Raw genomic sequence first — 23,246 nt, 5'->3', positions numbered from 1 at the left:
TTTTAAGTGCCAGTAAGGGTGTGTGAACTTAAGTCCTTGGCTAATCTGATCTTCTATAACAAGGTGAGCCACTTAGCAGATGAGAAAAGCTGTGGATGTTGCCTACCTCAGTTCTAGTAAAGCATTGACACAGTTTCCCACAGCACTTTCTTGGAAAAAGTGGTTGCTTGTATCTTGGGCAGGTACATTCCTTGCTGGGTAGAAACCAGTCTGGATAGCTGGGCAGAGAGAGTTGTGGCCAATGGAGATAAATCCAGCTGGTGGATGGTTACAAGTGGTGTTCCCAAAGGCTCAGTATTGGTGCCAGGTCTATATAATCATCAATTATCTCAATGATGGGTTTATATACACCTGCAGCAAGTTTGCAGATGACAACAAGTTGGGTGTGAGTGTTGATTGCTTTAGTGTAGGAAGGCTCTCCAGAGGGACCTGGACAGGATGGACTGAAGGGCTGGGGCCAATTGTATGAGGTTCATCAAGACCAAGTGCTAGGTCCTGGACTAGGGTCACAATAACACTATGCAATGCTACAGGCATGGGGAAGAGTGGCTGGAAAGCTGACCAGAGAAAAGGGACCTCAGGGTAATGGTTGACAGACAGCTTGAATATGAGCCCTCAGTGTGCCCAGGTGGCCAAGGAGGCCAACAGCATCCTGGCTTGTATCAGAACTAGTGAAGCCAGCAGGAGAAGGGAAGTGATTGTGCCCCTAGAGTCAGCACTGGTGAAGCTGAGCCTGGAATACTGTGTTCAGTTCTGGGTCCCTCACTACAAGAAGGACATTTTAGTTCAGGAGTGTGTCCAAAGAAGCTGGTGAAGGGACTGTGGAACAAGTCTTATAAGAACTGTCTGAGGGAAGTGGGGTTGTTTAGTCTGAAGGTGGTTGAAGGGAGATCTTATCACTCTCTCCAGCTACCTGAAAGGAGGCTGTTGCAATATGGGGTTTGGTCTCTTCTCCCAAAATAGCAACCAATAGAACAAGTGGAAATGACCTCAACTTGCATCAAGGAGGTTCAGATTGGATATTAGGAAAAATTTCTTTACCAAAAGGGTTGTCAGGCAGTGGAAGAGGCTGCTCAGGGAGATGGTGGAGTCGCCATCCCTGAAATTATTTAAAAGACATGCAGACATGGTGCTTAGGGACATAGTTTAGTGTTGGACTTGGACTTAAGGTATGAAGTTGTTGATCTTAAAGGTCTTTTTAAACCAAAATGATTCTATGATTCTATGAAATAAAAAGATAATCGAAACCAGTTTTCTCTCTTGCCCATCTGACCCACAGGTCAGATCCTTACCACCTGTCGCACTTTCCAGAATGCCAACTTCCAGCAATAAACCACATGTTCTTCCCTGAGAAATCTTCCCAACTCAGTCTCTGCTGTCTTCTACTGGTATGAGCAAGCACTCAAACCCACTCTCTCCTAAAGAGCCTTGAATTCTCCCTATCTGCTCCTGGGTCCCTCCTTGCTGTTCTATTAATTTCATGTCAATGCTACCCCCTGAGCTGCTATACAAATATGCTTATAACATAAATTATGTAGATGATGATGGTACCTCCCACCTTCCAGAGGATTCACACTTGACCAAAAAGGCAGCAACCAGGACTGTATGAAAAACAGACTTCTTCCCTACTGCCCTGTCAGTGATGAAGGGGAACAGGCAGTGGGGTTTACGGGTCCATTCATTACAGGTGGTTTTCTGCCTCTCCTTCCTCCTCAGGAAGGATTCCTCGGTATCTTCTCCTACTCCAGCCTGGGATCCCTCCCATGGGAGAGAATCCTTCACAAACCCCTCCAACTTTTTCCTCTAAGTTGAGTCTCTCTTGCCTGTGAGCTCAACTGGAGAGTAACAACCTCATAGCCTTATCTTGACCCAAAAGGTTTTAGGTGGATTTCCTCCTTGCCATCCCATATTGGGGGAGGACAGTGAGCAGCCCTGTGGTCCTTTGTTACCAGCCAGGCTTAAACCATAACATATGTACAATCATCCAAGTTAAAATAGAGTTTTGAGATTTTCAGATGCCATTCACTCTATCATAACCATTTTCAGACATAATGACATTTTATTTTTTGCATTGCATGTGCATTTTACTTGACAGTATGCAGCAACACTAAGATATTTTCTCTCTCGCTGAAAGATGCAGATCTCTCCCTTCCTTACAATATGATACCTTTGACAACTTAAATGATTATGTAAAGCACAATCTCTGGAGAATCAGGCCTACATAGTTCTAATTAAATCTTTCAAGTACACTGAAGTGTTCCAGGCTTTTGTTTTAAGCAATTGTCCCATTTTAATTTGACAGTAGCATCAGCATAGTTCTTTCATCCTCCCTCTCCTTTTTTCAACCACTTGCTTTATTTAGCACCTTTCTGAAGACAGTTTCTATGATTTCAGCCTGGCACACGTGGGATGAGAACCTCCCGTTCTGAGAAATACTTCTGGGGAGAAAAAGGCACACCCACATACCTTCATCCCCATGCATCCAAGCTCAAGGTGACACACCATGTGTGAACATTTCAGAAACTGTACCAAAACTGCATCTCTGCATCTGATAAAAACAGACTTCCCCTGCTTGTTCCTCATTCTGGACACTGTCACTGCTGCCTGCTCTATCAGCTGCCATGGTCATGTTGTCTTGCTTCCTGGACAGAAAGTTCTTACTTTCAGATGTGACAGCACTCATGGTAGGTGTGTTTGCCTCTGTTTAGTAAAAAAAGTCTTTTTTGTTTGATATCCTCCCTACATCTCTTTTGGCATAATGTCAAATCATCATATTTTGCAATTACATTGTTTTCTATCTACTTTAGGGCCATGAAACGTATAAAGGACAAAAAATAGTAAGCTTTACTATTTTAAAAGACAAAATCTTTAAATATTATTCTTGCAAAGCAAATCTTAGGAGCAGAGTGTAAACCATCTTCCCAATTTTTAAAGGATCAAGCAACTGAAATGAAGTTCTGCAGCAGGGAGATTTACACAAAGAGAGTTACATCAGCTGCTGCAGGCAAGCACACACACTGCTGAAAAACAAGCACAGGACCTTGCCCTCAGCCATCCAGCACACAGACATGGTCCATGTGCTCCCAGGTACCACAAGGTCCAGAAAAACTTGTATTGTTTATACTGGTGGTAATAGAGCTACCTTCAAAGAAGCTATCCTTAGGAAGTAGTGTTTTCCATCAGAAATAAATCATGACCTTAGCAGTTTTTTTTCAAAACTGCAAAGCTAATTTAGCTATACAGCAGAGACAAATTTCCAGGGCCCACCTGGTTTGCTGCAGCTCCACATAAAAACACAATCTTCTTCCTGTGCTTAGAATAAAAGTGACAAAATAAATTGCAGATGAAAGGGAGACAAAATGTATGAGGATGAACTTTCTCCAGGGTTTTTCTTTTCACTAAGAAAATCAACATGCAGTTGAGAACATACTTCAAGATTAACCCTTTCCCCCTACCTGATTAGGCTAAATATGAAATTATATTTATCTTCCAAACTAATATCTTCCAACTGTAGAGAATGGATTGAGAAATGACCTGAGGAGAAGGATTTGGGGGTGATAGTTGATGAAAAGCTTAATATGAGCCAGCAATGTGTGTGTTTGCAGCTCAGAAGGCCAATTGTATCTCTGGGCTGCATCAAAAGAAGCATTCCCAGCAGGTCAAGGGACGTCATTCTGCCCCTCCACTCTGCTCTGGCAAGACCACACCTGGAGTACTGTGCCCAGTTCTCAAGTTCCAAAGATAAGAAACACATGGAGCTGCTGGAGCAAGTTGAACAGAGAGCCATGAAGACGATTTGAGGGCTGGAGCACCTCTGCTATAAAGACAGACTGTGAGAGTGAGGGTTGTTCAGCCTGGAGAAGAGGAGGCTCCAGTGAGACTTTATGGCTATATTCTGGTACTTACAGGCTGGCTACCTAGGATCTCGAACCTACCTTCCCTTCTTACATAGAGTCACATGGAAAAGGCTAATGGTAATGGGTGCAAGTTACTTGTGGGGAGATCTCAACTCATTATAGGAAGAAACTTTTCACTGTGAGAATCACAGAATCATAGAATCATGGAATCATAGAATCGGCTGGGTTGGAAGGGACCTCAGAGATCATCAAGTCCAACCCTTGGTCCATTACTGCTGCAGTTACCAGCCCATGGCACTGAGTGCCACATCCAGTCTCTTTTAAAATATCTCCAGGGATGGAGAATCCACTACTTCCCTGGGCAGCCCATTCCAGTGCCTGATCACCCTGTCCGTAAAGAAATTCTTTCTAATGTCCAACCTAAACCTCCCCTGGCACAACTTAAGACTGTGCCCTCTTGTCTTGCTGAGAGTTGCCTGGGAAAAGAGACCAACCCCCACCTGGCTACCCCCTCCTTTCAGGGAGTTGTAGAGAGTGATGAGGTCTCCCCTGAGCCTCTTCTTCTTCAGGCTGAACAGCCCCAGCTCCCTCAGCCCTTCCTCACAGGACTTGTGCTTGAGTCCCTTCACCAGCCTGGTTGCCCTCCTTTGGACCTGCTCCAGCACCTCAATCTCCTTCCTGAAATGAGGGGCCCAGAACTGGACACAGTACTCGAGGTGTGGCCTCACCAGGGCTGAGTACAGGGTCCCTTCCTTGGACCTGCTGGCCACGCTGTTCCTGATACAGGCCAGGATGCCTTCTTGGCCACCTGGGCACACTGCTGGCTCATGTTCAGCTTCCTGTCAATCCAGACTCCCAGGTCCCTTTCTGCCTGGCTGCTCTCAGCCACTCTGTCCCCAGCCTGGAGCTCCCCATGGGGTTGTTGTGGCCAAAGTGCAGGACCCGGCACTTGGCTGTGTTGAACCTCATCCCATTGGAATCAGCCCAACTCTCCAGTCTGTCCAGGTTCCTATGCAGAGCCCTCCTGCCTTCCAGCTGATCCACACTCCCCCCCAGCTTAGTGTCATCTGCAAATTTGCTGATGATGGACTCAATCCCCTCATCTAAATCATCTATAAAGATATTAAACAGAACTGGACCCAACAAACAGAACTGGGCCCAACAACAGAACTGGGCCCAACAGTCAAACTTTGGGATGATCTCCCCAGGGAAGTGGTGGATTCCCCAACACTGGACACTTTTAAGATGCAGCTTGACAAGGTTCTGGGCCGTCTCACCCAAACCATGTTTCAGCCTAGAATGGTTGGACTAGATGATCCTGTGGTTCCTTTCTACCTGGCATTCTACAACTGTATGATCCAATGAATTGGATCTTAAAAGTTTAAATTTATGTATTTAAACACCTATACCTTTAAAACATCCCTTTAAATATATACTAAATTATATTGCGACGATTTGGTGAGTCTTCCTGTCCCAGTTATTAGTTCTGCATGACATTATAAACACCCAACATGCAAGGATAATTCACCTGCCAACTTTATTTTTTTACATATATTCCTCTAATCTTTATTGGTATTTTATTCTTTTAAGCTGAATTTTCCTTACCTTGAGTACAAGGAAAGGGAGGAAGCAAAGTGAAGGAGAGAGAAAGAACAGTGCTCATATGAGTGAGAAAATCACCCCCTCTTCAGGTATAAACATTCATGAAGTTGGAGCAAGGAGAATCTGGTTGTTGGGAAAGCACCCATCTGCTAAAAGCTATAATGTACTCTTCCAAGATTCACCTGGAGGAGACCTTTGAAGATATAAAAGGTCAGAATTTCAAATTTACACCCTCTCCAGGAATTTTATCCATTCAGGATGAAGGCAATTCACCAGCAATAACAGTTCACTGAGCAAACACAAGGAGTGGCCCAAGATAATGTGCCCAGCCTTCACTTATTGCTAATAATTCATATTGTCTCACAGTGAGTGAAGGGAAAAGCTTCTGAGAAACTGCATGTCACTCATGTGCCTTGGTGTTTACCTTCTGTCTTCCACAGGGCTTCAGGCAGAGAAGAAAATTTCAAGTTTTAAGCCACACAGAAGAAAAAAGGTATGGGAGAAAGGAAGGAAAAGGAACTGAAAAAAATCAAACTGGCTCCCAAGGGCAATTATTAAAGCTGTTTTTCTCAGGAGGCAAAGCCAAGGTTGCCAAAGTGATGGACAGGGTACACACCTGCACTGCCCAGCCACAGAAGTATTAGAATGCCCAGGAGTGCAGCATGAGGATGCTCTGTAGGGATGGACTGGAACTATATTGGAGAAGAAGGAAAGATAAAGAATACTTCATAATAATTTTGTTATGCAGCTCAGTACCAGGTAAGAAAAAAGAAGAAATCAATACATTATAAGTATTTTTTACCAACTGTTTTCTTTCAATTTCTTTTTGTCCTTAATAAGTTATAAATTGTATTCCTGTCTGACAGGCCAACTGTAAGAAAGGTTCATCATTAGAAATAGAAGCAGCAGAAAGAGGTTCTGCAGATAAGAAGACTTCAAAACTTGAAATATTAATCACCTCTTTGTGATTTCCTTTAGAGTATTTGGAAGTTTAACTGTCTGAATCTGTAATTCCTTTTACCCTCTGCTTTTCACATATCTCTCTTCATTCCATAACCTAACATGTATTTCCCCAAATAAAATATTATTCAGTCTGTCCTAGATAAATCAATACTATCCTCTTAACTTTGAGTATTTTAAAGCAGTCACTGTGCACTTTCCATTTCCCCTGCAACTGCATCCTGTAATGATTTCCAAATTCCATTATCTCAAAGTTTCATCCGTCACATTTACACTCTGAGAAACAAAAAACAGAGTTATAAAATTCTTGGATCTGTATTTAAATACTGGATGTCACAGCAGTTATGGACACTAGAGATGATACCAAACTAGTTCCGGTTGCGGCTGCAGTAGCATAGAATTAGATAATAGTATGTGGAAGGATGAAGCATTTTTGGTTTATAGAGGTAGGAGAATAGTTGCATGGAAAAAAGAAACAAACAAACAAACAAAACATTTAAAAATGAACCAAATAGATTCAATTCCAAGTCAGTTTTTGCTTTCTCAGCTCCACCCATTCTTGACCAGACAGTGTTTCAAGGTTCCTTCTAGGTCACCTTCCTCTGCTTTCATTTTTATGTTTGAGCTTAGTCAGGAGCTTCTTATTCATCCATGTAGCTTTTCTGGCACTTGTGCTTGATTTTCTGCTTCTCTGGATGGAGCACTGGGGGAGGTTTTCCTTGAAAACCTTTTCTCTAGAAACCTTGGGAGTCTTCCAAGAGGATCTCTGAATGGGCGAGTCTACTATTCTGAAGCCCAAGGCTGTGAACTTGCTTTTTTGCTTTTATCCCTTTCTCTTGGGATCATGAATTCTACTATGCAGCCAAGGTTGCCCCTATCTTCATAACCCCAACAAGTTCTCCCTTTTCTGTAAGTCTGAGGTTGAGCAAAGAGCCTCCTTTTCAAATACTGATTCACCTGAGTGAGGAAATTATCATCAATGCACTCCAGGAACCTACCAGATTGTTTGTCCCCTGCTGGATTGCTCCTCTACAGCTACCAGGCAGCTGAACTTGCCCTTGAGGACTACAGAATGTGAAGCTTCTTCCAGTTGTCTGATGGAGTCCTGATCATCTACATCAGGCCTGATTACTTGCATCAGGCAGTCAGTAGCCTGATGAGACCACCACCACATCCCCTATGTTGATCTCTCTGATAATCCTGACCTGATAAGCTCTCACCTGGCTCATTTTCCTTCCTTACCACTCTAGTTTGTCCTTGAAGAGCCTGTATCAAACCATTGCAGTCATGCAACCCATCCCACCATATCTCTGTGATCCCAATGAGATAGCCCTGCAATTGCACACAGAGCTCTTATTCCTTCTTTGTTGCCCATGCTGCGCTCACTGGTGTTCAGGGATTTTATATGATCACCCAGTTATGCTGATTTACCAGAAAAGATACAATGGCTTCCCAAGAATATGTCCCCATAGCATTTTCTTATTTGTGTGAACATAGTCAGGATTGTCACCCTTGCATCACAATTTGATGTTTTCAAGGTGTTTCCTGTCCATATAATTTACAACATTTGCTTGTTACCCAGTCCCCTTCCTCAGCCCGATGAGGGCTGTCATCCCACTTGCCTGTTAAAGCTCTCCTCAGCAGCCTGTTGGCAAGGAAGATTTTTCCCCAGGTGGGTCCTGTCTCCTCCTTGATTAAAAAGGCTCCATGGTGATAAAAATCCTTATTGCTCACACCAGCCAAGCAACTGGATCCTGACTCACAGAACCTGTGCCACTTCACTGGGATCTTGCCTTTCTCAAGAGGATCAAGGGAACACCACCTAAGCCACCCATGTCCTTGACCACCACCTCCAGCAATATGTAGACCTGGCGAACATCAGATACATACAGCACAAAGATGTACAGGTCTTTGGTGTAAATGTGAAAAATCTGCAGGGCTTAGAAGTCTGAGGCCTAGGCAAGCCTTAGTCATCCCTCTGAAGTATTCCAGAGTCTACCCAGACAAGCAGCAAATCTCCCCAGACAGAAAGTGGGGTCAGCAGATGAACAGATGTGAAGTGAAAGTCATCTCCAAATTCACACACAACATCAAGTCAGTTAACTATAGTATCCAGCTGACATACATGTTCATCAAAAGAATGCTCCTAGGGAACATATAAAACAAGACTTCTGATTTTATCCTACTTTGGTAAAATCACAGAAGTCCTCATGGGTACTGAATGTTACATTTTTTCCCTTAACGTGGCATATTCTGTTGCAAACAAAGTGTATGCAGCAGCATTGTTATTCTTAGTAACTAATTGAATGTTCAAAATGTTCAAGTAGCAAAAAAAAGAAAAGAGCAAGAAAAAATAAAGTAAGAAAATCTCCAGTGCTGAATAAAGGGATCTGGATGCTCTGATTGTTAGCCAAATAAAATAAAAAATGTTCTCTCATTGTCTGTTTCCAAAAGACAATTTTTCTCAACTATGTTAACAGAGAGTCATATACAAGAGAAAGGAGACATTAATTTGCTTCATTTAGATATTTTAAGACCTGAAATGGAACCTGGCATTTCATTCTATGTACCTTATTTTAATAAGGTTATATACAAACTGGAGAATCTCTGATGAGAACAAGAATAGTGAAATTTAAAATAATGAGCTAAGAAGAAAAGTTGAAATAACTACTTGTTTAGTACAGAGGGATGAGTGAAGGCTGGTAGCATGAGAACCTTCCCATTTTTACTAAGGAAGGACTACAACAAATAAATTCAGTATTAAACAAGAGATACCTGTGTTAGATGTCTAACAATGGAACAGAATTTTCTAAGTGTTAAAATCACTGCACATGAGTATTATAAATACATTTTCAACATGGGAATCAGCCAATGATATTGTAGATATGGTTATTCTGGCACAGAACACAGAGATGGAAGAGATTATTTTGGAATGTGTTTTCCCACAATTCTATATTTCCTTTTGATTTAAGCTTTTCCTTCAGAAAGGAGGATATGTTTGCTAGACACCCAGCAGTTGTCTAGCCGTTGTGGCTTTTTTCCCTCTAGCTTTTTTATACTGAAGGGGCATCTAATGCTTAATTCATCATGGCAAATAAAACGTTAGAAAAGCAGCACTTAACAGGCTGATAATCACAGCAGAGGTGTGAAAAAGGCAGCCTCACCTGCCCCCATCCTCTTGCTTTCTAATTAGGTGCTGACAATGTGGCTGACACTGTAAGATACAGAGATAGCTCTGGCTCTGGGAAACTCGGAGTCTAAGAGCTGAAGAATGAAGATCCCTCAGGATTAGTTCTTGCTTCCATGTGCTTTAAAGGGTTGCTAATTTTTCACTGTAGACCAATGAATCACATTCTAAATTGAGACAGAGATAAATAGAAAGCAAGCTATTTCAGGTGAATAGGGACTTGAAAAAAATCTTTGCAACGTGCTGCTTTTGGCAGGCAGAAGAACATTAATATAGAAGTGCTGAGTGGCATAGATATCATCACACTAGCTAAGAATAGACAAGCTCTGTCTCTACTATCACAGAAGAGGTTGATCACTCATTTAAAATATGGGAGTACTTCATGGTACATCTGGCATTTAAATACCCTATTAATGAACTTCCATTCTTATTCAGAGTTGCTAGCAAAACACATCCCCTGAGTAATGCATTGTCACTGACTGACAGAAACACAAATTTACTCATTAATTTAAAAAAAAATCCAATCATAGAACAGGAAAAAAACTCAATTATGCAACTCCATATAATTCACATTAAGGATGTAAAAATCACTATGAACATCAAAAGAATATTACCCATTCTATTCAGAGCATAGCATCATGGGAATTTTTTAAGTCAAGCTGTGCTATTTTAATACCTAACTGAAACAAACGTCCTGAGAAAATAAACACGTTTCGAAATACAGGGATACTCATGTTAGAATTCAACAGTTTCAAAATGCAAATAAATACAGGATAAAAATATTGCACATAATTTTAACCACATTTGCTCTTTCTAGAAATAGACATACAACACAGCTCTGCCACAAGGGCCAATTTTCATTTAAACAGTTCATATGTCACATAATTCTGTGCTGTTGAAGACTTCTGACTTTATATCTGCTTGTTTAGCAAAGTTGTATTGTACAGGACTGGAACATATCTATTTGTGATCTCTTTAATAATGTCTATTATTCTGTACTTTTAAGTTAAATTTACTTTGTAAATTCGTCCATCCTATATTTTAAGATTGTTGATCCAGCTTTAACTGACTGTGTTCTGCATCATGAAGCTCTTCACAGGTTGATTTACTTTGCTTCTGAGACAGATGTTGCTTACACTCAATCATCTCCAATCCTGTTATATATAAAACAATCGATACTGTGATTATACCTTTTGTTAGAAACTTAAAACCCCTTAATCCAAGGATTTCTACATATTGTCTCAATGCAACCTAGAGAACTAACTCTTAATAAGGCCAAGTGGTTTGGGAGGATGTGTGAAGCACAAGAAGCCAGATGTACTTATCAGTAGTTGTCAAGCCAGGATGAATCAGACTGTAGTTTGTAGTTTCTTAGGAGGCATCAGTGCTGTGGTCTGGTAATTTGAAAAGTATTTCTCTGAACTGCATCTGATGAAGAAATGCCTCATACTTTCATAAGGGCAAGACACAAAGGAGCAAGATTATAATCGTGAGCAATGACAATACAAAGTTATCATCAAGTAGTAATGGTACCTCATGTATCATTACAGATCTGAGTGCAATAGGAAAACAATTTTATGTACTGTCTGTATAGGAAGCCTAAATTAAATTAATTAAATTCAAGAAAGTATTGAACCTGGAAGGCATTTTAAATATTTTGCCAGATTAGGACAAAGCAGAAATATACTTCAGAGTTGTAGAAGCCTTAAGACTTTGAGGTACAAATATTAATGGAAATCATATAATCACATTTTGAACCAAATATGTGTCTACTGATCTTATCTTAACCTTTCCTGTTGATATACCAGCATTACAGTGTCCCATATGGAATCAAGAATGGCTGAAAAAAGAGCAGACAAAACTAAAAACCTAAAGGCAGATATGTGTGACTACAGGACCAGACCTTATTTTCTCTTGAATGAATTATGAAGATGCCACAATAATTCCTTAAACTCTTTTGCTCTGAATTGGTTCTTTATTCAGACTTCAAAAAATCCTTCAGAGGTGAGCTACTGTTGTACTGATGAATTTAACTGAAGAGAGGAGAACCAAAGAACTCAAGACATGTCTGGAAAAAGACCAAGTAAATAAGTAGATCCATATTTCAAAGGAGGTAAGGAAAAATCTGGACAAACCAGCAGACAAAGCCTATAGAATGAAGAACAAAGAAATTTGCCAATTCTTCTTTCAGTTCCTTTCTAAAGTTATTCAAGCATCCATTCCAGAGTACTAAAGACTGGGATTACTACTGCTCTTTTGCTATTGTTAGGTACATAGCTGGCAACTGGCAAAACAACACAGATGAATCCTGTTTTGAGTGGCCACCTGGATTGTCAGCTAAACCTTCAGCTCCTGCACACCTGCCCAATGGATTGACCAAATACCCTGCTCCCTACATAGAATCATATCACAGAATGTCAGGTTGGAAGGGACTTCAAGGATCATCTGGTTCAACCTTTCTAATATTATTCTTTATGTGATATCTCCCAGCACTCCATCAAGCTAAGACTTAAAACTTTCCAAAGTGGGGGGAATCATTCTCTGTCATTTGAAAGTAAAATTACAGTATCTGCAGCTTCAAAGGCTTTCTCTTCTGGGCATCAAGCATATAAAATAACATCACTTTGATGATGAACAACCACAGTGTGAGGTCTCCAACACTAATGCTTCTGTTAGTACTGACTTCATTCTATGCTCCTCACATTTAATACTGCACTTAAAAATCAGTCTTAAGACCTACCTGGCTAAATGCTGTATATAAGAAACTGCAAATTGTTCTTAAGCTGTTCATGAAGAAAGGTGAAATAAAACCTCTGACTATTCTTACATAATCTTTACCTGTCATCAAAAAAATTACAGTGATTTTTCTCTGAAAATATGAGTTTTGCTTGCTTAGTGGAGGAGTAGCTGTGATTCATAAAATGTGGGAACATTAGGGGACTAAAAAATCTCTTGAATTCTGTTCTGAAAACTGTTGGATATATGTTCACACTACAAGAAAAAAAGGAAGAACAGATTCACCCAGCTGGCAAATACCTTCCTGTGGGATTACTAGATTATTCTTTGCCAATACAGTCATGTGTAACTGTGGCAGAACACACTTTCAAGTTCTTTGCAATTATGGTGCAGAGTTTCAACACTACTTCCCCTGCAATAGTCTGTAGCTACATAGCATGTGGACTTTTCATTACAATATGAAAGTATTATGGCTTTCCTGTCAGAATATTTCAGTTACTGCCAATAGAGAAAGCATGGATATGCTGTTCAGTCTGCAAGAGTACTTTCTAACCTATTTCCTAGATGTTGTATGAAATTTTTATCCAAAATTTAAGTCAAAAAAGAACAAAATATGTCCTAATATTTTTATTACAGATCCTGATACAGCCCCAGGCATAAACTAAGACCACATCTAGTAAAAAAAAAAAATCAATTACTACAATAATTGCATAAAAAAAAATTATGTAAGTGGTGATATTTTAAGGGTTTTCAATCCAGTGATGCAATGAAGACAGCACACCAAGAAAAGACCTGCAATTACAGCTATAACCTCCTCTGTCTCCTGGGATCCCGGGTTATTATGAGAGCTCAGCCACTGATTATCCAAGTTTAATTTTTTTGTTGGTTTGCTGGCTTTTTTTTTTTTTTACTTTTGTCCCTGAGAGAAAAAGTATCATGGTGAGGTAAACTGCTTTTCTACAGATAGAGACTAAGCCTGGAGCAGAATCCTAAATAAAGTTTGTCTAGTATTATTTTGCCACCTCATACCATGAAAATCTGTTGTGATCTTTTATTCACTCTACAGCATCTTTAATAATATATGAGTTTAAACAGAGTGGACCTTTTTGTATTTGAAGATGCCTTTATTCTAAAGGGAAAGAAATAGCAATGCTGTCAAAATACTAAAAAAAATAAATGCATTTAATACTTTTCAAATACTCTACTTGTTTCCTCTCTTTATGTGTTTTTGTTTAAAAAAGCAAGTCATGATCCTTAAATTTTTTAACTGCTTGTAGTGTGAGGGTCTCGCTACCCCTTGAGGTGACAGCTCTAGTGACACTATTGTAACTGCTAGACACTGCTTGAAATATTTAGTCATTAAGGCTTCAAGATATACAAATTTGAAAAAGCTGACAAATCAGAATCATAAAAATCTTGCTTCCTTTGTATTTGGAGTTTTTAAAAGTCATATGAAGCACATGGAAAGCAGAATCACGACCTCTGATGATTACCAGGAATGAAGCACTAGACTGACTGAACAGTTTGAGTGCAGAAACATCATTCACTTTGCAAGGCAGCAAAACTGAATCCCAGATACCTTACCCAGATTTGTGTGACAAGAAATATGATTATTATGTGCAGAACATTACACTTGAGTTGTTAAGAATCTCCATCATGAGTACAATGCCATATAGCATTTTTTCCATTATTTCCTTTCAGCAGAAATTCTGAAAGCAAACCATATATTCCCTATCTTTATTTTGTTGCCAGTTTTCAGTTCCATACTTAGGTGCTTAAGGTGTTGTGGGAACACCTCTGGGTTCCACAGTAACAGGTCAGTATAGATAAATCCTGGAAAATTTCAGTGCCCTGGTATAATAAATTAAATTTTAAACCAGACTTCAATTTTGATAGCCACCAAAAAACTTTAAAACATCAGTTTAACTTAATCTGTGCCAATGTACTAGCGCAAGCCCAAGTTTCATGTGGAATATTATGTGTCTACAAAGTTGCATACATTTAAAGGTCAATACAAATTTAGCTTAGCCAACAAAACTTTAAAACTAAATGTACAAATTGCAAAGATTAGACATCATGCAACTCCCTAAAAAAAAAAACCAACAACAAACAAGCAAACAAAAAACCCAAAACAAAAAAAAATCCCAAAATTGTCCAAATATGTAGAAGAGAAGAGAAGAGAAGAGAAGAGAAGAGAAGAGAAGAGAAGAGAAGAGAAGAGAAGAGAAGAGAAGAGAAGAGAAGAGAAGAGAAGAGAAGAGAAGAGAAGAGAAGAGAAGAGAAGAGAAGAGAAGAGAAGAGAAGAGAAGAGAAGAGAAGAGAAGAGAAGAGAAGAGAAGAGAAGAGAATAGGCTGGGTTGGAAGGGACCTCTGAGATCATCAAGTCCAACCCTTGATCCACTACCCCTGCGATTACCAGCCCATGGCACTGAGTGCCACATCCAGTCTCTTTTTAAATATCTCCAGGGATGGAGAATCCACTACTTCCCTGGGCAGCCTATTCCAGTGCCTGATCACCCTCTCCATAAAGAAATTCTTCCCAATGTCCAACCTAAACCTCCCCTGGCACAACTTGGGACCATGCCCTCTTGTCTTGTTGAGAGTTGCCTGGGAAAAGAGACCAACCCCCACCTGGCTACCCCCTCCTTTCAGGGAGTTGTAGAGAGTGATGAGGTCTCCCCTGAGCCTCCTCTTCTCCAGACTGAACAGCCCCAGCTCCCTCAGCCCTTCCTCATAGGATCTGTGCTCGAGTCTCTTCACCAGCCTGGTTGCCCTCCTTTGGACCTGCTCCAGCACCTCAATCTCCTTCCTGAACTGAGGGGCCCAGAACTGGACACAGGACTCGAGGTGTGGCCTCACCAGCACTGAGTACAGGGGCAGAATCCCTTCCCTGGATCTATTGGCCACTCTGTTCCTGACACAGGCCAGGATGCCATTGGCCTTCTTGGCCACCTGGGCACACTGCTGGCTCATGTTCAGCTTCCTGTCAATCCAGACTCCCAGGTCCCTTTCTGCCTTGCTGCTCTCAGCCATTCTGTGCCCAGCCTGGAGATCCCCATGGGGTTGTTGTGGCCAAAGTGCAGGACCCGGCACTTGGCTGTGTTGAACCTCATCCCACTGGAATCAGCCCAACTCTCCAGTCTGTCCAAGTCCCTCTGCAGAGCCCTCCTGCCTTCCAGCTGATCCACACTTCCCCTCAGCTTAGTGTCATCTGCCAATTTGCTGATGATGGACTCAATCCCCTCATCTAAATCATCAATGAAGATATTAAACAGAACTGGGCCCAACACTGATTCCTGGGGGACACCACTAGTGACCGGCTGCCAACTGGATCAGCCCCGTTCAGCACCACTCTCTGGGCCCGGCCCTCCAGCCAGTTCCTAACCCAGCACAGAGTGCCCCTGTCCAAGCTGTGGGCTGCCAGCTTTTTCAGGAGGATGCTGTGGGAGATGGTGTCAAAGGCCTTGCTGAAGTCCAGGTAGACATGAAATGTTTATGGTTGAAGAAATGGATTGTATAGTGAATCGTTTATTTTTCAAGGGTACTGTAAGTAAACTAATGCTTTTAGAAAAGCTATGTGTATTGGGAATCAATACATTATAAATACTAACCAAAGAAAACAGTTTAATTGGAAAAAGGTTTTAATTATCTATCAAATTATCTTTCTACTACGTTGGCCAGATTTCTTTATTATTGGATTTGTTGAAAAAAGCTTCATGTTCCAGGACCTTAACTAGTTGTGTTTATCAATCTTATAGAAAAAGAACTGTCTACAGTGAAATTATATGACTAACACTCAGCTCTCTCAAGACTCCTTCCATGGTGGAGAATAAATAAAAAAACCCCAAGGATTAACACCAGTGTCTTAGAGTTACAAGTTGTGATCATCAATGTAATTTCATGGGCAATTGCAGTGTCTTATGGCTTATTTAAATGCTATGAGACCCTTGGCCCAATGGAAATACACTATTGCAGTGACAATTAGTATCTGAAGTCTACCCTGTAATACATTGCTGCTGTGACATCCCTCCATATCCTCCAGGTCCCCTCCTTACATCCTGCATCTCTTAAAATGACCTTTTATCAGATAACTTTTCTGTCATGCTAGTTATTTTCCCCAAATTACCACATTTCTGCATCCTATATTATTGAAAAGAAAAATTAAAACTCCAGAAAAACCCTTAATTCATGTGGATTTCTGTTTTGCATAAATCATTAACAAATAAATAAATAAAAAATGAGAGCTCTACTTACCTGGATGAATAACTTCTATTAATTTTTTCCCAAATTCCATCTGGGTAAATTACAGTGGAGAAAAAGTAAGGAACAACATCCTCCAAAGTGCTCCTGACAAGGGATAAAATCTTGTCTTTCCCTGGAAGCATTATCAATATAAATTCTTCCATTGCATTTGTCTCCAATATGCATATCATAGATTGGATACAAAACAGCTGTATTTTCTTTGTGAGTTACATTTAGTTTCATCTAGGATGTCTGGGTGATCATGGGTTTTTCTTGGGTTTTTTTTTTTTTTGACATATACATTCCAGTTTCTCTGTCTCAGTAGGTTTGATAGTTGAATTCACAAGCTTTCCTCTCACATTGGCTGAAGGACACAGGGACGTTCAGTTTCAGAATTAACATAACTGAAAATTGAAGTTATAGAAAAAAATCAGAAACAATTTTGGCAGTAGTACAAGTAAAACAGTGAAGGAAATGTTTACAAAAAACAAAACAAACCAACCAAGCAAACAAGCAAAAAACCCCAAAACTAACTGAACAAAAAACAATGACAAACCAGAACAAACAAGAAGACGGAGAGCCACACAGTCCATCTAAAAGAAAACTGGAATCAGTGACTGCAGCATCACATGGCTTTACTCAATCTCTGCACACCTTGTTCCCCTCTCACAGGATATTTTCACTTTTGAAATGTGGCAAACATGAGCTTTTTGCTTTCACATTCTAAGAAAAAAAGAAGTTTGAAGTGTAAGTGAAGTTGCATCAGGGAGAGAATAAATTCCTAGCAAAATCCACCTCAGAGTAAATTTTGTGAACAAATAAACCTCTAACAATATGAATGAATACTATGAAAACTGATGAAGTAGGGAGCTCTAGGTTTCATTAACAGAAGCAAACAGAATTCTTCCATGCCATGCATCCAAAGCCAACAGAATCTCTTCATTTTCCATACACTGCAGTTCAACATTTATCTCTATTTCAGGGAATACAAAATCTAGAGAGAAGATAAGGCAATTCCTATATATTAGAGGTTATAATTATGTGACTAGTTATAAAAAGTTATGTCTTAAGGTCTGAGAACTTCTTTGTGATAACATGACATGGCATAGTATAGTATTTTGGAATCAAAATTATGCAGCTCAAGAATTCTTGTTCAAAGGTGTAAGAATCCTGAGTATTTGTGACTCATGTTGAAATTTGTCAAAACAAGCCACGCTCTTATATTTTTAATGGATTTTTCTCAAGACAACTGCAAGCATTTTTGCACCTCAACACTCCCTGGTTTTATAGAGCTGCTTAAAATTGGAACAAAATGAATGATTTGAAGTCAAAACTAAGCTTGAGTCAACACGTTAAAATTCTCAAATTAATAACCAAATGTAATTTGAACTAAAGCTGACAACAGAAATTGGTGTTTCAGGTGAGAAATAGCCTGCACAAGCTTGAGCAGGATTTAGCATTAGATCTGTTGAAAACACCTTGCATAATGCAACAGCCTGCCTGGAAATCAAAATCTCTCTATAGTTATCTGCATTAAGCAAGGCATGTTTTAGGATAATACTGCATTTTTAAAGTTTCCAATTACTCTATCTTGCCACTTCCCAGTTAGATTTGTAATTCTTCATTGTTGCAGTTTCACTTATCTCTACTCTACACAGAATCCACCAAACAATGAAGTCTGGCACTCTGTGTGCTCTATACCACTTTTTAATTCAAGAGGATGTACGACCTCAATGAGAGACTGTATTTTCTCCCAGAAAGCAATAAAAAGTTATAAACTTATATAAGTATACTGCTAATAATGTTTTTTTGGTTGAAATTTAGAAAAAAAAAAGTTTACTTTCCACAGTCTCTTAAGCTTACATGATTCTTGTGTTCCTGTTACCTAGAACAATTTGCACTGAAGATTCAAGTATTTTCAGGGGGGAAGAGGGGTCTCCTTTTGGAGGGGCGGAGATGTGAGATTCAGTGAAATGGCAGTAAGGTTTTGGTTTTATTTTTCCTGGTGAGTTTTTCATTTTTATAATTGACTTCTTATTTTTCCTGTCTGAGGAATCATGTTTGCAACCATGGGTAAGTGCAGTCATTGTAGATTATATATGCCCCTTCAATATGACATTTTTTTGCTTTTTTTATGAGGAAGTTGTACTCTTTGAATTCATGCAGAGATCAAAAGTTCCTTAAAAAATGAGGAAAATATTATATCCATCACATTATTAATATTCATAACCTCATTTTAGCCTTACAAATTATGTTTAACAAAAATGACACCTCATAAAAAATTCTAATGACTTGTCCCTTCATCTGTGCACATTTTTTTTTTCAATTACTTCAATCTTTTGAGAATTTCCTGAAATACAGGAACCCCAGAGCAGCACAAGCTATGAGGACTAATAAAGTCTTGCAACCCAATCAGCTTCCTTTAAGCAACCTCACCTACTCTAAGGGAAGAACTTACTTAAATTTTAACTGAACAATTGAAGTTGTCCCGGCCAACCCAAAATCTGGATTCACAAAACAGCACATGTGGTGACGGGAGTAAAAATCTAAATAGAAATAGAAGATTATTGAGTTGGAGACTGAGTCCTGCTTTATTTGCATTGCAAAGTTACCTTTTCAAACAGATCAAAAGATTGACTTAGATTTAGCTTGTCTCAGGAAACAGAAGGGTTACTGATAAGAAAAGCAGGAAATGGGAAGCTTTAGAAACCAAACTGCACATTCTGCATTAGAAAAGAAAGGATCTTGTGAGTAGAAGCAGTCTAATTGCTGGATGCTTTGTGTCACTGTAGTCTATAAATTCACTATAGAGGATCTATGGGGATTCCCACATTCAAATCTTTAACCTCAGTGGCTTCTGAGGCTGTTCTCAATTGCAGTTGCAAAAGAAGCAGAAACCAAAGCATCTCTTTAGCTTGAAATATTATTCTTCATGCCACACTACGTATGTATATTGTGGTTTTCGAGGAGTAGTGTTACATAAAACCTAAAATGTGGTGAAAACCTAACCATATTTCATTTTTTTGCTATTATTATTATTATGAATCAATTTTTTTACGCATCTGTTTTCTTTAATTATACTAAGATAAAGTACTCAGGAAGTGTCCAAAATGAAGACAAATTCCCTTAAATGAAAATTTTTCTTAACTCATCTGTTTACTTATATAAATTACAATTTTATTGCTTTGAATTTCACGCTCATTTCTCTCCATCTGGCACTGAAGGAAAAATGGAAGTTAAGAAATCAATGTTCAACCCCACATGATGACTAAGTATCAATTATATAATATGTTAGTGTCTAAGGACATTTATTTACTGTACCAAAGACACAGATACTACAAAGGTAATTACAAAGGTTGCTACAAAGTCAGCTAGTCCTGACAATAGTGTCCTTTGTCATACCTGCTAAAAAAAAGCAGTCTGTAACCAGAGCATTACTGAGTCTCTAGAGGCTTCAATAAAAGTCCTCTCTAAACACCCAGGGAACACACCTCCCAGACACAAATCATAAAGATGTAGGCGCTGACTACTGGTTTAATTTGTGAACAGGCACACATTTAAAAGCACTGTATTTTTACAGAAGATACAGATGTAATTAGACTCAACAAAGCCAGATGTGAGGTCCTGCACTTGGGTCACAGCAACCCCATGCAATGCTACAGGCCTGGGGAGGGGTGGTAGGAAAGGCGCCCAGAGGAAAAGGACCTGGGGGTGCTGGTTGACAGCCAGCTGAATATGAGCCAGCGGTGTGCCCAGGTGGCCAAGAAGGCCAGCAGTGTCGTGGCTTGTGTCAGGACTCCTACTGTGGTGGCCAGGAAGAGTAGGGAAGTGATAATCCCTCTGAATTTAGCACTGCACTTCCAGGTGAGGCTGCACTTCAAACACCGGTGTTGGGTGTTTGGTTTTGGGCCCCTCACTACAAGAAAGACATGGAGATGCACGTCCAAAGAAATGCAGCAAAGCTGAGGAAGGGTCTGCAGAACAAATGTTATGAGGAGTGCCTGAACTGGGGTTGTTTAGTCTGAAGAAAAAGAGGTTAAAGGGAAACATTATTGCTCTCTACAATGATCTGAAAGGAGGTTGTAGCAAGGTGGAGGCTGCTCTCTTCTTCAAAGTAGCAAGCACTAGAACATGAGGAAGTGGCCTCAAGTTGCACCAGGGGAGGTTGATTCATCATCCCTGGAAGTATTTAAAAGGCTCATAGACATGGTGCTTAGGACCATGGTTTAGTGGTGGGCTTGACAGTATGCCGGGTTGATGGTTAGACTTGGTGGTCTTAAAGGTCTTTTCCAACCAGGACAATGCTATTTGTTCTATGATTTTAAAAAGGGACATACATACCATGTCCACCATCCCCTCCTGGGTGGTGGTTATATCAGAGCAGGTAGTGGAAGGAAAGGTCCCCTGTGCAGCCTCCTCTCTTCCAGCTTCTCCTCGTACCTCCCTTACCTCTAAACTGTTTCTCCCTGCCCATCCATTACTGAAAGACTGAAAAATCTGTGGAGAAGAGGCTTGCAATAGGAGCAGCAGCACATCTCAGAGTCACTTGATCAGTTCCTTGCCTCTGATTCTCTGCCCACAATTCCCCACAGGCTAGATCTTTCCCAGTAATCCTGCTTTCTCTCCATATTTTGAAATCAAAGGAAGGAAAAACAGGTTGTATTTAACTAATTGTTGGCTAAATTAGTTTGACATCATAAACAGCACAGTGGAATTTTCCATCTGAATGCACAATTGTAGGATACGATCTAAAAGAATAAAAAACTAGGAAGAAAAAAGAAAAAAAAATCCCATTGTGCAGAAAACACAGTGGAGATCTACAGCTTGGGTTTTAATCATGACTTAAACATATATCTTCAGTGACCCTGAGTGAGTAATTTCATTTCCTAGTGCATTAATTTCCCAAACTGATACATAGATAATATGTAATGAACGTTTCTGTTTCAAAGCATGTCACAGTAATCTCTGTAATGAGGTTTTTAAATGTAAATTGCTGTAAAACTGTGAAGTATAGGACATACATACAGGGCCAGCACAATATGTTAATACCCTTTTTAATGATTCATTAGTATTTAAGATTCAACAGATAGGCCTGAAGCAATAGCACAGAAAGGGAGACAGATAAATGTGCTGACAGCTGCTGCCACCAGAAAAAAAGACTGACTGTGACAGTGAAACAGGAGGTAGCTAAAAGGAGACCACTGCAGGTACCACTTCTTTACCTATGAATATAACCAACTGGAAAAGAATCAAAGCAAAAAAGTTCTGCAGTTTTGGTGAATTTTGAGTCAAGATTATGAAGTAAGTGGGCTGGAAGAGGGAGATTTTAGCTATTTTGCACCTGGTATGAGCATCCCTGTATATTAGCTCTAACCCTCTGGAACCCAGGTTAACCAACCTGGAACAGCAGTTCAGTAATAAGTGATATAACTCCCTGTTTCTCTGTGAATGAGGGTCTCCCTGTTGACAGTGTGCTAATATAAAGGAAAATGCCTATTTTTCTTCATTTCTATTTCTCTAAGCAGTATGGATGAGTAGTACAGCCAGATAAAGGCACAATAATTCAATTTACTTTTTCCTATTCTGCGTGTAATCTAATTGAACCAGTAAAGCTCCCCAAACTGGATTAATCTATAGGCATGCCTGTTTCAGTAACATGATGGATAGAATTCCTCAGCATGTATTCATTAACCTCACAGAAGTTAAGCTAAGACCAGGTATTGCTTCAAAGAAAAGAAGCAAGATTCAAAGAAAAAAGTTGTGAATTAAATACAGTCACATTTGGGGGCATATATTGATGAAGATGATTCAGAGGAAAAGAAATCTAAAAGGCTTTCCCAAATGTAGAAAAGTACGTAAAATATAATCTACATAGTCAAGTTCCCAATATTTTTTTATTGTTATGCATACTAACCTCCAAGAGGTTACATTATATAAATTATATTTCTATGAGGACATACTTCTACCCCCCCCCCCCCCAAAAAAAAAAAAACCCAAAATCAGTGTTTGCAAGAAGATGTTCATTCAGGAATCTTTAGATAAAGGGCTATGTTTTTATATCTCTGTAACTGAAAAACTATTTCAATTTTTGGAACTAGCCTACTTACTTGATTTCATGCTAACACTGAATATTTAAATAAATGGGTCAGGAAGTTAAAGACTGTAGGTAATAAAAAACATGGTTGTAGGATGAAGGCTAGAAAACTCTAAGTGTTGAGATTCAGGAAGGGTATTTTCACAGCTTTTTCTCAAGGAGATTATTCATGAGTAGTCAATGCCATCTAAACATAGAAAAACTATGTTTAGTGACAGAGTAAGATAATGGTGAGATATACTAATGGTACAAAGGTCTGATTTAAGCAGGGGAATACCATTGCTGAACAAATTTTGAGCACTGTAAAGCACTACTGCTGTCAGCTCTCAAGTGAAAGGTGTGTTGGTTGGTCATAAGAAAGTTTGTGGAAAAAAAATATTATCTACTTAAAAAGAGAGAGAAAACCTTCACAAATAATCTGAAGAAAATATTCAAGTAATTTTTTTTGTTTACATTTTTATTTATATGATTGATGAATGACAAAAGCTATCACCAAGCCTTTGGATTCTATCTAAGCTGTTCAGCTGTTCAGTGATATTGACTGTAAATATCAGCCACAGTTTAGGTC

General features: G+C 39.6%; 1 protein-coding gene across 1 annotated transcript in view; it reads right to left on the bottom strand.

The window, feature by feature from the left end:
- Window positions 1-21,058, bottom strand: part of CD226 (CD226 molecule) — a 30,743-nt gene extending 9,685 nt beyond the window's left edge. Inside the window, 6 exon segments of the mRNA XM_030444670.1 lie at window positions 15,660-15,662; window positions 16,597-16,615; window positions 16,617-16,712; window positions 16,714-16,869; window positions 16,872-16,948; window positions 21,034-21,058. Of these exon segments, the coding sequence (XP_030300530.1) occupies window positions 15,660-15,662; window positions 16,597-16,615; window positions 16,617-16,712; window positions 16,714-16,869; window positions 16,872-16,948; window positions 21,034-21,058 (376 nt within the window).
- Between the last annotated feature and the right edge of the window lie 2,188 nt (window positions 21,059-23,246).

The sequence above is a fragment of the Calypte anna genome, chromosome 2 (assembly GCF_003957555.1).
Source record: "Calypte anna isolate BGI_N300 chromosome 2, bCalAnn1_v1.p, whole genome shotgun sequence".
In the NCBI taxonomy this organism is placed as follows: domain Eukaryota; kingdom Metazoa; phylum Chordata; class Aves; order Apodiformes; family Trochilidae; genus Calypte; species Calypte anna.
Note: the sequence above shows the minus strand (reverse complement) of the source record. Positions and strands in the feature narration are given on the sequence as shown.